Raw genomic sequence first — 16811 nt, forward strand, 5'->3', positions numbered from 1 at the left:
TTGAACAATTGGAAAGAAACAAATACCGAACCATTCAAATGATCATGAAGGGACTACTCAGTTGTATATGTCTCTCTTCCACTCTTAGACTAAAACATACAAACACAGCTAGTGGGCAGGACTGATTGTACAGAGGCAAGTGACAAAGGGTCAGAAAGCCATGTAAAGTTTATCTTTATGCCCCAATAGGGTACCACTTGCTTCCTTACCTTAAACTTGTCAACTTCAGCTTTTGAACATGTCGCATGGTATGATAGCACCTGATTCAGAAGAAAAGAAAAAAAGAACTTTAATAACCAGACACAACTCTATGTTCTGAAATTCTCATGGCTTAAAAATAAACATTGCTCCTGTATATCACCTTGACAAAATAGTGGATTTTAATGTGTGACAAAAAATTTCTGGTAACAATCTGTGACACAGATTGTCATCTGTGCAATTACAGTGGAATCTATTATAATGATGAATGGGACTACAGTCCACATTATAGGCTAAGTATTTTAACCAGGATGTTTTCATAGGTAGTTGTTTTATCAAACGGTGATGATGTGGCTCAAGACCACAGTTCCCAAAGGATGTGAAATGCTCTGGAACATAAATAAATAAAAAGGTGGTGGTGGAGGTGGTGTGTATATGTGTGTGTGTGTCCTGTGGCAGACACTAGACTGATGACTCAATTTCCATCTCTGGTCTATTCTCACTTGCATGCTTTTATTGCATAGGAAAGATTATATTGTTACGCCCAACCATCTGCAATGCTTTTTGTAAGAGGATTGTATTTCTCTCTCCTATTGACATTAGTATATGACTGATGTCATATATGCCTTAGTATATGTCTGGTTTTAGCCAATGGAATGTGGGGGAAAGTGACGGATGCCACTTTTGAGCAGTCTTTAAGAGCCATCATGTGGTTCTGCCTCCTGTTTCCCCTCTACCATGGGGACTACATGGCTCCGAGGGGGTGGCTCACTCAGTCTGAGCCCCAAAATGAAGACAATGCATTGAGCAGAGCCACAGCTGACGTGCATCTGATGACATGTCATGTGAGCAAGAAATCAACCTTTGGGTTTTATCACCACATCATAACTTACTGAGACAGAGGATTAAAACTCAAAAACCCGGTTCAAAGGCTGCCTACAGCTAGGAGTGGTCATATGGGGTGGCCAGGTGACAATGCTCTGGTCAATGAAATATAAGTGGGAGTGTTGGGGTTGCCTCTTTCCTTTCTCTCCCTCCCTGGAAAACAGCTGTAAGGCCTGGAGATACAGCAAAATCTGGTGTCTATGAGGCGACAACCACGAGTATGAATGACAGCTTGTTATGGATAGTAGAGGAGAAAGGGAAAGAAAAATTACACTGGTCCTGGACTGCCCAGCCCCAGACTTCTTGTAATACACGACAAATGAACACACATTTGCTTAAGTCAGTATTTGTATGTTATAAGACATATACCTACATATGCACACACATACATAATGTATACATACTATATGTTTTATGCTACTAATCCCACTCTTAATCTATACAAATCTCAAACAAATAAGTCTGGAACATGTTAAATCCCTCTTCAATTACCAACTTTAGAGAACTGCAGTATGCATTTGGCTCTGAAAAGTAAAGTAACAGGTTTTATTTGGTTAAACTCAGCATTTCCCAAATCTAATTGCCACAGAACTCCCTTTTAGGTGACATATTAATCTAGTATTAATCCATTTTAGGTGACATATTAATCTTCCAACCTAATAGCCTATACACCAAGAACTTTGAGAAACACTGACCCAAAGCATGTACTATCCGTGTGAGAGAAAGAGGGCCACCATGGAATCAGTGTCTCACAGTGGTTAGAACACAGCCCCTAGAGCCAGCCTACCAGAGTTCCAACACTTCCCAGCTGCTGGACTTTGGACAAGTGCTTTGATCTCGTTAAGTCTCATTTTTAAAATGGTATAGTAGTAACATTGTACAGGTATTTCCTGCTTAATATCAGTAATCTATTCTTGAAAATCAGAGGTTCCACCTTAAAACAGCAACAGGGAGCCTGTTTCCCATTATTTTTAATAGGAAAAATTATAATGTATTGTAAGACCTGAAACCACTTCTTAAAACTTACAGAAATAAAGTAAAATTCATATGTATGTATGAACAAAAAGTGATGTTTTGTTATAATCAAAGGCTGACTCTATACCCAATATAGTTCTTAATAAAAAGTTTCTTTATATTCAGTAGTGTGTTCTCTTCCATTTAAATACTGTACTCACACACTTCTTTTCCCATAGCTTTCTCAACACTTTTTCATCTTTGGGCGGGGACTCATTGTCAAATACTAAGTAAAAGCAAGAGCTAAATATTAGAGGCATAGTGGTGACACATTCAGGACAAGCTGCCTTTCTTAGGTCCAGATGTGTACCCTCACTGTTAAATTCCGTGTGGTTCTCAAAATATCTACACATGATTTAAGTGTTATTTAGATCAATTTAATCTGGAATGTAAATCAAACTTAGCCCATATCTCATTTTTTTACAAAAAAATTATACAGAATTTTGGGGACATAAACATGATTCTTCCCAATGTAAACAAAAACCAAGAGATATTTTTGCTGGGAAAATTCTGTGGTGTGAGCCTGTACTTCACATAGTTCTTAGAAAGATTAAGTACAATAATATATGTTCAATACCCAGCACACAAAAAAATCAATTTATTTTTATTGTATTAATTAATATTCAATTACAAATATACCATATAAATATTTGGCAGAGTATTTTCACTGCAAAAATAACTGAATAGATTTTGTTCTTTAGGTTCAGTTTTACTATGGTAAACTTTAATTTGGTTGTCATCTTATTAAAATGTATTACTGTTTACAAGTAGAAGATTGCTGATTCAATCTTCATAATTTATCGTTAGAAATTGATATAATTTACTTAATAAAAATTTCCACGAAAACTCAAGTTGAAATTCAAAATCTCAGGTGGTGCTTAGTCTGGTTTTTGGTATCGAAGGCATACTACCCCCCCTTGTTTAAATTGACTTTTACCACTTCCTTTATTATTTAAATAAACAAAAAAAGCTCTTAAAGCCACTAAATTGAAAGTATTTGAATCAGTGAAGCAGACAATTACAGATTGACTTAATTCCCATTTAAAATTTTCTTTTGTTTTATTGTTATTGAGTTGTAATTCTTTGTATATTTTAGATACAAGTCCTCTGTTAAATATATATTTTGAAAATACTACCTCCACTTTTTTCCAGCAGAGGAAAACACACAGACTCTCAATAACTACAATATAGGGCAAAGAGAGGAACAGATAACTACAGGATTAAGAGCTTTAGAGAGAAGATAACATTGAAATCAAGTTTTGAATGATGGCAGAATTTTGAGGGGAGACGCCATAATTGAAATAGAGAATAACTGAAGTGGAGAGAATGTTAGAGTGAAGATCAGATGGTAGAGAAGCAGGAAGCTGATTTGTAGACCAAGCTGTAGTTGAGTTTGTAAGTAGCATAGAATACTTTGAGAAGATAAATGAAAGCGAGGGGTAGGAAGATGGTTTGGTATGGGATGTCTAAGGGTCCCAAAGGCCAGGAAGTTTGCAGTCTGATAGGTAATGGGGGAATAATTTAAGGTCTATGAGTGGATGAATGAAACAATCTAAATTATGGCTTAGGAAGAACAAATAGAAGGCTATTAAAACTGCAAAAGGTAATGAAGCCCTTGAGCAGGATGGTTGCTGTGGCAATGGGAAAGAAGAAAATGGATGGGAGAGGCTTTGGGGAGGTAGAATAAATGGGGCTTGGATACTGATTGCATATGCCCTTTCCACACTCTCTGTTTGACCCTCAGTCCTTCCCTCTTCTGATCATAAAGGTGTGTAAGGTGTCCCTTAATACACTGAGTTATATTTCCTGGAAAATTTCTCATCAGTATTAAGTAAGGCTTCATTTGTAATATCTATGAAAGACACCCAAAGGACAATTCTTGATGTTCAAAATGAAGAAGTCATATTATACATCAACACTCGTACTGTATTTTCTCTGTATTCTGGACTTACAGGAAAAGTTCTTCCCCTTTATATTCAACATTAGTATATTTCTCATTGAAGCTCTGGGCTGCTCATGCAGAATGGAAATCAAGATCATAAAATTAAAGTTATTAAAATGATAGTGAATTTCTTTCATTGGTCTAGTATTTAGTTTTAAGATCATCTCGCTTTCTAAGAGCCTTAGAGTATTAGTTTTTATATAGCTAGAAAAAAGGACTTTAACAATAGGACTACATAACTAAATCATGAGAAATTAAGAAAAGCAATCATCAAAATAATGGTTTATATTTGGGAGACCACCTCAGAGATAATGTGGATGCCTGATCATGGCATTGTACACCAGAAGCTAAACATTAATGAATGCCAACTATAATTTTATATATATAATGTGATGGCTCGGTGTGAGGTAGGAGGGATAATGGATGGGGGGAGGGGGGTTCACAGTGTGAGGGATATAAATGATGAACGTCTAAGTATTACCTTATCTTGTACACCTGAAACTAATAAAAAAAAAAATAATGGTTTATAATTCAGTGGTTAAACAAAATCCAGATAGTGTATTAGTCACTTCATTTTTTTAAAGGCCAGAATAGTAGAAAATAGTTTTATCTTTATATTTCTGTTTTTTACCGTTTGCGGATTAGGCTAAAATGAATTGAGGTTGCCAGTATGCGGCAACAGAGAAGGGACCCCCCTTCCCCCAGCATGGCAAATCTCTTCTGGGAGGTGTGGCCCATGAGATGGCTGGCTGTGGAAGAACTGCATGGCTGTTTTTGACATGGGCCGTTTTGTATTTCCATGCCCTGGACTTTTCTGCAGAAACACATAGGATAATATGGGCTCCAGACAACAGGGTGACACTGAATGAACAGTAGTGAGCCGTCGTGGGCTGGAGCACAGCAGCTGTGGTTGTAATTCTGCTGGGATGCTCAGTGGTGTAAGACAGGGTGTGTCTAGGAACTAGAACAGCTCAAACTTCAAGTAGGAAATGATCTTCCTGATAAAAGAGGAAAAAATGACATCTCCTTCCTAGCCCCTCAATTAGCCCAGTTTCACAGCAAATCTTGGGCTGAGCAGACAGACTCAGTACAAATGAAGGACAGCCAGTGCTCTGGTTAATAGGTCAGCTGACTTTTATGAAGTGTTAACTGTAACTAAACACTCTTTCAACACTTCCCCTGCATTATTTTATTTAACTGTTTAAACACCTTTCTTATCATACCCATTTAACTATATGAAAAGACTGAGAGTGAGAGGTTAAGTAGCTTGACCAAGATCAACACTACTCAACCAGGATTTAATCCTAACCAGACTTATTAGACGACTACCAAAAAGACAAGGCTTCAAATCTTGTCCCTGCACAGCCTTACTCTTGGATAAAGCCAGCAGCCTCCTTCTGCGGGGGTTATTGCCGTGAAGGAAGCGAGGCCTGCATTAAATGTGTACTTCCAGTGGGCTCTGAGCATTTTGACCAGAATTTGTGAGGATGAACTTTCCGAAAGGATTTATCTGGAGAATATTTACATACAGAGAATGCACCAAGGGGGTATTTTTATTTAAAATGCCTAGGGGAAAGAATTTTTAAAACAGAAGAGAATGTTGTGCTGTCTCTCAAGAGTCTCATGAACACGCAGAAGAAATGTGTTCACATCACCTCTCCAGGCCGTGAAGGCTTCTAGGGTGGTTATTGTCACTTGGGGCCAGGGGGTACTTGTGCTGCCAACTGAAAAAAGGACATTGCAATAAGACAATGGGAATGAAAAAGTTATATTTAGACATAGATCTTGAGCAAGATCAAGTAGCACAAAAACTGAAGAAAATACACAAAAATGAGACACACAACAAGGAGAAGAACCTGTCAGATCCCAGTGGGGAATCTTCCCTTAGCCACAGTGCAAAAGGGGAGAAGGTTATCTCAAGTCTTTGAGGGGAGTGATGGGGATGATACAAGGATAGCATTGTACGTGGTTCTGTCCCCACTGACTTGCAAGCTCTCTCTCTCTCTCAACTCTGTTGTTGTTGTTGTTATTTTCCCTTTAAAAAAATTTGCTGGATCACTTATATTCCTATAAAATATCCTATGTCCCTTACTAGACTAGGTTGGTTACAAATACATAGATATAAAATCATACTTTTAATAGAAATATTTACATAAATATATTATTCATGTTCATGTATAATATTTATAAATACATAAATTATATATATATGTTATATATGTATGTATATTCATTCAGAAGTTAATGTTACTACAGTATATGTGGATCTCATTCCAGAGTTTGGGTTTAATAGCTCTCAACAAATCATTTTTTTCTTCACAAAGTCCTGAGATAAGAAATCTTTCCAGATATTCTTGCATATGGATTCCTGGGTTAGAGGGGAGGTGGTGTGGATGCCACCTGATCCTTAAACCAACAATTTGATGTCTGCTGAGGTAGGGGTTGAATGGAGGTGGCAGGGACAAAACTGACATGGCAACGCCAGAATTCTGACTAGGAATGCCACTTTTGACGCTGGCACAAAATAAAGCTCACAGGACATATAGGTCCATACATATATGTTAACTTTTGAAAGGGTGAGGTTGTCACAAGACTCAGAGTCATGCTGGAAATTTGGACGTGTCAGTAATAATTTTTGTCTAAGGACAGAAAGTATCTGAGTTACACAAAAAAGAGGGTGTTAACTATGAACCCAACTGAGCAATTCATGGATGGGGAAACTGTGACTAGATTAGTACTTTCTAGGTAACGGGATTTGTGGCTCCTTGGGCGGGGGTGGGATGAGGAAGTGGTGCCAGTGAGAATGCTAACTTTCATTGGTAAATGACCATTCATGCTTCAACGCAGTTATACTCGCCCCTTCTCAACAGGAGAAAGATCCACTAGGAGGGAGGTGAGGAGGGAGAATATGGGTAGATGTGGGATGTTCTGTGTGTGTGTGTGTGTGTGTTGTGTGAATTATACTGTGGAGATATGAAGTAAGGTATAGGAGGGGCTAGTATATAGTGTGTCCTCCTTTTCATATTTGCAGAAACTCAGAAACAATGGGTGAGGCAACTGTGTGGAGATCAGAATTTGATGATGGAGAAGAGGCATGACTCAACATTTGCTGTTCCAAATTCCTGTCTTTTGCTCTTTCTCCCAATCCACGGTGATTTCTCAGTAACAAATATACTACTACAGGTAATAATATAGTATCATTCTTATTACTATAGTTTTATTGCCTGCATATTAAACTCTTCACATGTATCATCTCATTTAATTGTCATAACTGAGGTAGGTGACAGAGCCAGGATTTGAATAGAGTCTGTACATAGACCTTAGTGGTCCACTAGTGATGCTTGTCAACTAGTTGCATGTTTACAATTCACCTATGTATTAACTCATCCTGTAGATACTGTTTTTAGTCCTTACTGTAAAGATGTTACATATAAAGAAAGCAGGACTCGCTCAGAGAAAGAGCAAAAACAATCCCTTCTTCCATTTTTTCCTTCCTCCTTCTTGTCCTCCCTCCCTCTCCAAAAAACCACTCAATAAATATGTCCTCTGTGCTAAGCACCCTGCTAGGCACTGGGAATAAGACTGCAAAAAAGATAAAAATCTCTGTGCCAGTAGAGTCCACAGTCCCATGGAGAAAAATAGTATATATATAATAGATAGATAACTATAATTTTATGTCCTGCAAACCCAAAACAGAGTACTACAGAGTACTCAACTATTTATTCTCTCCCTTGGTTTTCTCTTTCTACCAATAACTTACATGGTAGACAGACTCTTCTAAAGATTGGGTATGTATTATATCACACTGCTCTATAGAATGTTATGTCGACTCCGACATTTTACCTGCCCTATTTAATAAGTATTTCATAGATATAAACAAAATCATTGATAATAGCTACAGTGCAGGAAAAAATAGGTCTTGGGTCAAAACCAGCTGGGATTCATGGGAGATAAGAACTGTCTTTTAGGACTTAGTGGGTTTGAGAGGAGATGTGGTACAGATAGGGGAAACAGGTCAGAGTTCCTGGTGGTATGTGTGTTGGGGGCGTAGGGGGAGTTGGATAATGATGGAGCAGCTTCCCCTATCTGGGTCACATATCTTCATGGTGAGGATTTCTCTAATGGTAAAAAAAGGTTGTGAATTTCCAGAATATCTATATGTATTCAAAATAAGCTTATAATCCACTTAAAATTCTGAGAAATTATTTTTTGTATTATCACTTTTAATTACCTAATATTTAAAATCTATATCTAACCATACAACATATATGGATGGCCTTCAGGGAATCTGTGAACTCCCTGAAATTATGTATAAAATTGTGCGCATATGTGCATTCTCATAGAGATGGGCTACAGCTTTCATCAAATTCAAACCTATGACTCTAAAATGATTAAGACCCATTGAATAGATAATCTAAAATTGAAAAACTAAGCCCCACAACAAGGATTTTGTCTCCTCCTAAAATTAGGGCTTTTAAGCATACAATTCTGACATAAATACTGTACTTACATCAAGAGCCACAGATTGCTTGGCCCAGGACTTCTTCACTTGATCGTACATAATTGTATTGTTGATGCCAAGGCCACAAAAGATGACAAAAGCCTAATAAAGAGAAAGCCCACTAATTAAAAATTGCAATAACTCATCTGAAAGAAATCAGGCAGTCATCAGGGATGGACCTGAAAATGTAATTTCATTGTGCACAGAGCTAGGCCTTGGGGAAATATGCACATTAAAATTCTTAATTACTATTGTCATGTAACAGCTTTATAGCTCACATTGCACATCACATCAGAAAAAATTGTTAATTTAATGTCATTGTGAAGAAACGACTTCATACATTTAAAACCATGCTTACAGTCTGTTTAAATGTGTTCTTAATTTATTTCGGTTGTGGACTGATTTTGGTAATTCCATTCCATTTAACCAAAAGCAACCTCTTTCAGTAGCTAGCCTATAAAATATTTTGGTAAAGAAGTCAAGTGAGTGTACCCATAAATTAAATATTTAGGGGAAAGGAGGACTGTTTTAGAATCAGTTAGTAAAGAAGCTGTGAGGTATTCTTGGCTAGAGGAAAATAATCATGGGGTTTTCAGGTGGTCACTAGTGTGAGGTCTGTGAGGAAGCCTGTGCAGGGCCAACCTTTCTCGCTAGAGGGCAGACTGGAGTAAAAGGAAGCTTGTAAACGTAAGAAAGGTGAGGACACCATGCCTGGCCGAGCTGATGTGAGTTTTCACGACTCTGAACACACCCATACAAGACAAGGATAAGACAATTAACACTTTGGAGAGAAGAGTGGGCTATTCAGTTTTGTAATAAAGTCAGGATAAAAATAATCAATTGTCACAAAATAATCTAACTAGTGATAAAGAGAATCAAATCTTACCTAATTATCAATACATTCTTTAAATCTTCCTTTAAATTCTGTCATACTGTTTAAGTATAATGATAATTAATTAATAATTATTGATCCTTAGAAATTTGGGCAAGCTACAACCATGTCTCAGCTATAACCCTTGCTTCACACATTTATTACCTTACCTCAAAAAGTCGTTGATCTGCGTCATCAAAAGGTTTTCCATCAAGTCTATTTAACACTTGGGCCACTCCTGTGGGAAGAGTTGGGCATATAGGGTCATTTTCAGCCCTGGATGCTGTGTTACTACAATATAGTAAAACCCAGCTAGCATTATACCTCCTTTAGGTAACTTGAGATACTCAGTTTAATCTCTGGTCTCTCTAGTACCTGCTGTCTCCATGACAGCAAATCTGAGGTGAACAGAAATGCCCTCTACTTTTCAGGCTGTGATATCCAGAGTAGTCTCAGTGAAGCCTGGAGTTCTACCAAGCATAAGTCTGATTTCTGAAAATGGTTTTCAAGAGACAGAGTGCACAATAACTCTGATAAATCTGGCATTATATGCACACACATACATATAATTGAATATGTATAACTGTGTGTCTCTATATGTACTGCGGGTGCCAAAAAATGTATACAAATGGACACTTTGGTCAACGTTGCTCAAACAGTAGTTTGCTGTAATCAGAAGTGTCTGGACACTGATGGTAACCATTGTGAGTACCACTTGTAATTGCAGAAGTCAAACGTGAGTTGTATTCATCTTTTGTTATCGATATATAGTATTACAATTTTAATAGTTTTTTTCCTTTCTTAAAATGTGTACACTTTTTTTGGTACCCTCTGTGTGTATATATATATATATATATATATATATATATATATATATATATATATATATATATATATGTATATACAAATGAGGAGTGACCAAAAAATGCGGTGAAGGTTTAAATTAAAAAAAAGTTATTACAGTAAAAGACACATTGCTATTAATCCCCCTCAAATTACTCCCCCCTCTCTTCGAACACACTTATCCCATCATTCTTGCCACTTTCTGAAGCAGTTCTGGAAGTCCTCTTTTTTCTTTTTTTTTCTTTTAAACATTTTTATTGGGCAAGGGGAACAGGATTTTATTGGGGAACAGTGTGTACTTCCAGGCCTTTTTTCCAAGTCAAGTTGTTGTCCTTTCAATCTTAGTTGTGGAGGGTGCCGTTCAGCTTCAAGTTGTTGAACTTTCAGTCTTAGTTGTGGAGGGCGCAGCTCAGCTCCAGGTCCAGTTGCTGTTTCTAGTTGCAGGGGTCACAGCCCACCATCCCTGGCGGGAGTTGAACCGGCAACCTTGTGGTTGAGAGAACGCACTCAAACCAACTGAGTCATCCAGGAGCTCAGTGGCAGCTCAGCTCAAGGTGCTGTGTTCAATTTTAGTTGCAGGGGGCGCTGCCCACCATCCCTTGGGGGACTCGAGGAGTCCAACCGGCAACCTTGTGGTTGAGAGCCCACTGGCCCATGTGGGAATCCAAACGGCAGCCTTCGGAGTTAGGAGCATGGAGCTCTAACTGCCTGAGCCACCTGGCCGGCCCCTGGAAGTCCTCTTTCCTGAGGGTTTTTAGTTGCACTGCCGTGGCTGCCTCGATGTCCTGAATTGATTCAAAATGTTTATCTTTCATGGTCATTTTGACTTTGGGGAAGAGCCAGAAGTCACACGGTGCCAGATTCGGTGAATAAGGTGGATGAGGACATGCTGCAATGTTTTTACTTGACAGAAATTGCCGTACCAGAAGTGATGCATGACACGAAACGTTGTCATGATGGAGGATGAAGTAAAGACACTCATGAAAGAGGACTTCCAGAACTGCTTCAGAAAGTGGCAAGAACAATGGGATAAGTGTGTTTGAAACAAGGGGGAGTATTTTGAGGGGGATTAATGGCAATGTGTCTTTTATTGTAATAAATTTTCTTATGTAAACATTCACCATAGTTTTTGATCACACCTCATATATATATACATATATATACATATATGTGTATATATATATATATACATATACATATACATATATGTATATGTATATATATATATACGTATATATGTATATATATACAGAGAGAGAGAGAGAGAGAGAGAGAGAGAGACATGCACACATATATAATTTTTTAAGTTTTTTCAATTCCCTGAAGCGTGACGTTTCAGTGAGGCAGTATGAGATAGTGATTAAGAAAATCGGCTCTGGAATTAGACTCTTGGTTCAAATTTCAACTCCACCATCAGTGATGTTACCTTAAGAAAGTTATGCACTTTTTTTAGTACTGAATTTCCTCATCTGTAAAACAGGGGTTAAAATGTTAACTATCTCAGAGGGTTATGAAGGTTAAATGAGATAATATTTGAATGTAAAACATATTGCTCCACATGGAGTGAACATTCAAGAAATGTCCAAAATTATGATACAGTTAACGTTCAAAGAAAGGTTCGTTCTGTTGCCTGCTACCCATGGACTACATATAGTTCTAACAAGCTTAATTTTCTTGTGCCTCCTCTTTCCAAAGTTCGTTTCCAGCATTATACTAGCTGCTTTTGGGCATGACTATCAAAACACACAAATTTAACCAGAAAAACTCAACAATCTTAAAAACCATTCTCATGACCCATTTAATACAAACGAAAAATAGCTGTAATTCTAAAGCATGGTCATTATTTTTTAAAACACCCGATTTCCCACCAGAGAGGTAAGTCATGATATGTTATAAGACATATATAACGAAACGCAAATCTTTTAGCATGTAACAGGCAAAGTACAGTCTTAATTTTGAAAGAACAATAAGTGTTTACTGTTAGGAATGAAATGTAAGTCTGTATGTGAGATTGCCATTGGACACCGACAGATAACACCTGGTATTTCTTATGAACTTTCTCTTCTCTTTCAACTTACACATATTTAAAACACTGTACATGTAATTTAATGCTTTGTGGTAGGGGCTCAAATTCCCATATCTTAGAAATTCTTTACGTTCAATAATGTACCAATGTATTTCTGCAAATTAAGCAAACTGATAAAAAACTGTTCTCTTAAAATTCAAGTCTTGACAATTTACAGAATACTAAATCGTTGATTAAGTAGCAGTGTTTTAGAGTTTAAGAGGCAACATTGGGGGAGGCAAATAGATGCATTAGTTACCTTATGCCTCTTAGAAAAACAACACATTTTCATTGTGTTTCAATAATTTTAACTAATACCTCCATCCTTCGTGACTTCTTTACTTCAACCACTGATCTATTCTTGCTTAGACTTCTTAGGTTTGATATTTTCCTGACTCAGTTTTTGAGGGTAGTGAAAGAAACAGGGAAGGAGAGAAAAACTGTAAGCTGCTTTGGCCCATAATTCCCCTATTCTGGAGAAAGTGTAGCCTATTTCAGAACCATCCAGGCAGAAAGATGTATGTTTGGTATATGTTAATAATGCATGTTCTTTCTTCCTTTGTATTTAATCCATGGTTAATGCATAGTTGTAAATATAGAAGATGTAGTGGGAAAGTTTGTACTAGGAGTCAGGAGGCCTGAGTTTTAGTCCTGACCTTGCAAGAAACTCACTCTTTGATTTTGTTTTCTCTCCCCACCCCCCTTCAATTTCCACCAGGTGCAATAAGATAATTCTATTAGCTGCTTTTTGAGATCCCTTATCACTTCAAAATTATTGGTTCTTATTTAAAGGAATAAATATTTGCTCATTATTCTGATTCCTGTTGATTTATCAGGAGTCTGCACCGTTGAGATTATACAAGAGTACGAGACATAGGTTGATGAGTACTAGGCATAAAAAGGGGGACAGATAAAAAAGTTATGAGTGTATTTTAAAGTAAATTTGTATTTCTTTAAAAAAGATGTTTGAACATTTAGGTAATATCTTACCAATTATTTGGTGGTTGCTATTCCAAATAGGCACACAGAGAACCGATCTTATGTGAAAACCAGATATCTGGTCAGCCTAGGATATAAAAAAGTAGTTTATTAAAATCAAATATTATCTACCCATTTCTGACTTATATCTTACTACTCTTCATAATAAACACATTTTTTAAAAAGTTTAAAAAGACACATTATAACTTCATTTTTACTGCATATACTCACCTATCCCTGCTAGTTTAAAACATCACAACGAACAGTCCAGAAAAATTAAGCCCTAACCAGGTATGAATCAGCCAAACACCCCACACCAACACTACCTCCCTAATCCCTGCAGCCACAGAGAGCTGGATGTAAAACTGTCTTGATCATGATCACACCATCACACAAGAATTCAGGCAACAGTTTCTGTTCTGAATATTTAAAGCATTTTAACAAAACCAGTGGTCAATATTTCTCTTTGATTAAACACATCTCTTGAGTCTGTAATGCTGCCATATGTATATTTACTTTAAATACTCTATATTTTTAACATTACTAATTTATTGTGTATGTAGTAAAATCATATAAAAAATTGAAGTTGCAAAATATAACATAAATGTAGAAGTTCAAAAATCTTTCTTCGGTACCCTGATTGTCAGGAGATGATATATTTAAAATATGAAGGTATAATTTTCTGTATCAAACAAACATCGTTCAATAGCAGGCTCCACTTAATATTAAAAACCAATTGTTCACATTTGAACTATGAGATAAAAGCTACTAAAGACTGAAAGGGTGTCAGTGAGTTAATGTGACCTTGATTTCTAGTGAAAAAGGTAAACCTGCCATCCCAATATTATAGGAGAAAAAATAATATATCAAGGTTTTGGATCATGATAATCAGGATAAAAAGATATTATTATATTTTTAAATATTCATTGTAGAAATAAAGAGTTGCATATTTTAGCAATTTGAAATTGGAAGTTAATTTACATACTTAAATTATATATTTCTTTCTGTTGTTGTTTTTCTCTGAGAAATTAATTTTCAGATGTCTTCTAGTCTTGATACCAGCATGTTAGTTTCTTTTAGTACTTTCCTTTTTTGGTCTTGTTCAACTACTCTTTCTCTGCTACTAGCGCATAAAGATATTCTCTTATTCTTTTCCTAGAATCTTTCTTTTTTAGCTTTTAACATTTCCATTTAAATCTACAATCCAACTGATGATGCTTTGGGGGTATAGAGTGAGCTAAGAGTCAAGATTCTATTTTTTTTAGTAGATACCCAATTGAGCCAGCACCATTTGGGGTGGGAGGTGTACCTCTCTCTGCCACTCTGCAGTACCACTCTTTTCATTAATCAAGTGTTCACGTATGTTTGGATCTGTTTCTCGACTCTCTATTCTACTTTACTGATCTATGTGTCTATCTTTTTTAAAATTTTTTTATTGGAGAATATTGGGGAACAGTGGGTTTTTCCAGGACCCATCAGCTCCATGTCAAGTTGTTGTCCTTCAATTTAGTTGTAGGGGGCGCAGCTCAGCTCCAAGTCAAATCACTGTTTTCAATCTAGTTGTGGAGGGTGCAGCTCTTTGGCCTGTGCGGGACCCAAACTGGCGACCGTGATGTTATGAGCATCGTGCTCTAACCACTGAGCAACCGGCTGCCCACTGGCTCCAAGCTCAAGCTGTTGCTTCTCACTGGTCCATGTGGGACTCAAACCAGCGACCTTAGTGTTATGAGCACCATGCTCTAACCACTGAGCCAACTGGCAGCCCTCTATATGTCTATTTTTATGCCAATGCCATACTACCTTAAATAACAAAGTCTTATAATAAATCTTGGTATCAGGTAGTATAAATCTTCCAACTTTGTCCTTCTTTAAGACTGTTTTCACCACTGATTTCTGGTAATATGGAAAGACCATTGGCATTTCCATATTAATTTTAGAATCAACTTGAACTTAACACAGATACAGACACACACATATACGGCTGAGATTTTTATTGGTATTCTATTGAATCTATCAATCAATTTGGGAAAGAACTGACATCTTTACAAAATTGAGTCTTTAAATCCATAAACATCCCTCTCTTTAGGGTTCTTAAAATTTCTCTAAGCAAACTTTTATAGTTTTCTATGCAGAAGTCTTACACATAATTTGTTCTATTTGTACTTGGTGTTTTAAAAGTTCATGTTATTGTAAATGGTGTTAGTAATTTATTTTCTAATGTTTTCAATTGGTATATAAAAATATAATTGGTTTTTGTATACTGAACTTGCATTCATCAATCTTGCTAAATTCAATTATTAACTTTAATATCTCGTCTGTAGTGTTTGGAATTTTCTAGGCACATCATATGTCATGTTACACTTAAATTTTATGTCTTTTAATCATGTGATTTCCCCCCTCTTTTTCTTTGTTAACAGGATGAATTATATTGATTGGTTTTTGAGAATTCAATACACAAACAAACAAAACCAAAAACATGAGCATAAATCACTATCCACTGCACTCTTCCAACATGTATGTATTCACCGTCTCCAATGTACCAGACACATTGCTGGGTGTCAAGGACATAAAAATGAATTCAAACAGTTATTACCCTTGGGGCACTCATAGTCTAGTAAAGATAGAAATGGTTAAGATAAAAGAAGTGCTCAACTCAAGAATGTTCAAAACACTATAGAAATGCCAGCAACTGACTGTGTTTAGAGAAATCAAGAGCAGCTTTAGATCCTTAAAAGTGGGTCTTCAAAGAAGAAGATGACAATAATGATAATAATCTAATGTTTCTGGATGTTCACTCCCTGTCAGGCTCCTCTTCAGAGCTTCCAGGTGTATTACGTCACATACGCATTAAAACAACCATTTAAGATAGGTACTGTTAATATCCTCCCTTATCAGGTAACACGTAGAGAGAATACCTTGACCAGGGAGAGACTGGCTTAAAGGAAGCCAGACAGTGACAAACATATCCATCAACGTTATCTTCCAAAAGAACAAAGTGGTTTTCTTCGTCTCCCTAAGGATAATGTCTAACTTCTAGCAATGCTAGTGAGCATGAAGAGAAGGAAGTCGGTGTGAGGGCGTTCCGGGGGGGTATAATCTACAGACTTGGGCAAGCCAGAGCAGCACCGGAATGGTGGAGTCGGTTTTGTTGCTGAGGCTCATATACAATGGTCGTGATCCTGAACCAGCACTGAGCAGTAGGCACAATTACCTCTGCCAACGGTGGGACACCCATAGTCTCTGTCTAACCTCTCCCAGGAAATCTGAAGCAGGTAGGGAAAGAAGTCACAGTGCAAGAAGAAAGGGAACAAGCAGTGAGTGAGACAAACAAGGAGAGAGATAGCTTGAGAGGCTGGTAGAGAAAAAGAAAGCTTTGGCTATTTGTCAGTGAAATGAAAGAGATGTTTTCCCCTCCTCAAATGGTTGCAGTTTCCCAAAATAATTTTTTATCCTGGGCAGGTGGGAGTATGTGTTCTCCCATTCCCATGCAGGATAACCTTGAAGTTTCTGGTTT

At 37.1% G+C, this 16811-nt stretch overlaps 1 protein-coding gene across 3 annotated transcripts in view; it reads right to left on the reverse strand.

The window, feature by feature from the left end:
• The window catches only part of PDE11A (phosphodiesterase 11A), a gene marked incomplete at its 5' end in the record, with an annotated part of 327465 nt that overhangs the window by 139697 nt on the left and 170957 nt on the right, over window positions 1-16811 (reverse strand). For all 3 annotated transcript variants that reach the window (XM_081051501.1, XM_081051500.1, XM_081051499.1), the window contains 4 exons: window positions 210-260; window positions 8550-8642; window positions 9582-9649; window positions 13310-13385. In XM_081051501.1, coding sequence (XP_080907627.1) covers window positions 210-260; window positions 8550-8642; window positions 9582-9649; window positions 13310-13385 — 288 coding nt within the window. The remainder of the gene's footprint in view (window positions 1-209; window positions 261-8549; window positions 8643-9581; window positions 9650-13309; window positions 13386-16811) is intronic.

This window comes from Rhinolophus hipposideros, assembly GCF_964194185.1.
Source record: "Rhinolophus hipposideros genome assembly, chromosome: 6".
In the NCBI taxonomy this organism is placed as follows: Eukaryota; Metazoa; Chordata; class Mammalia; order Chiroptera; family Rhinolophidae; genus Rhinolophus; species Rhinolophus hipposideros.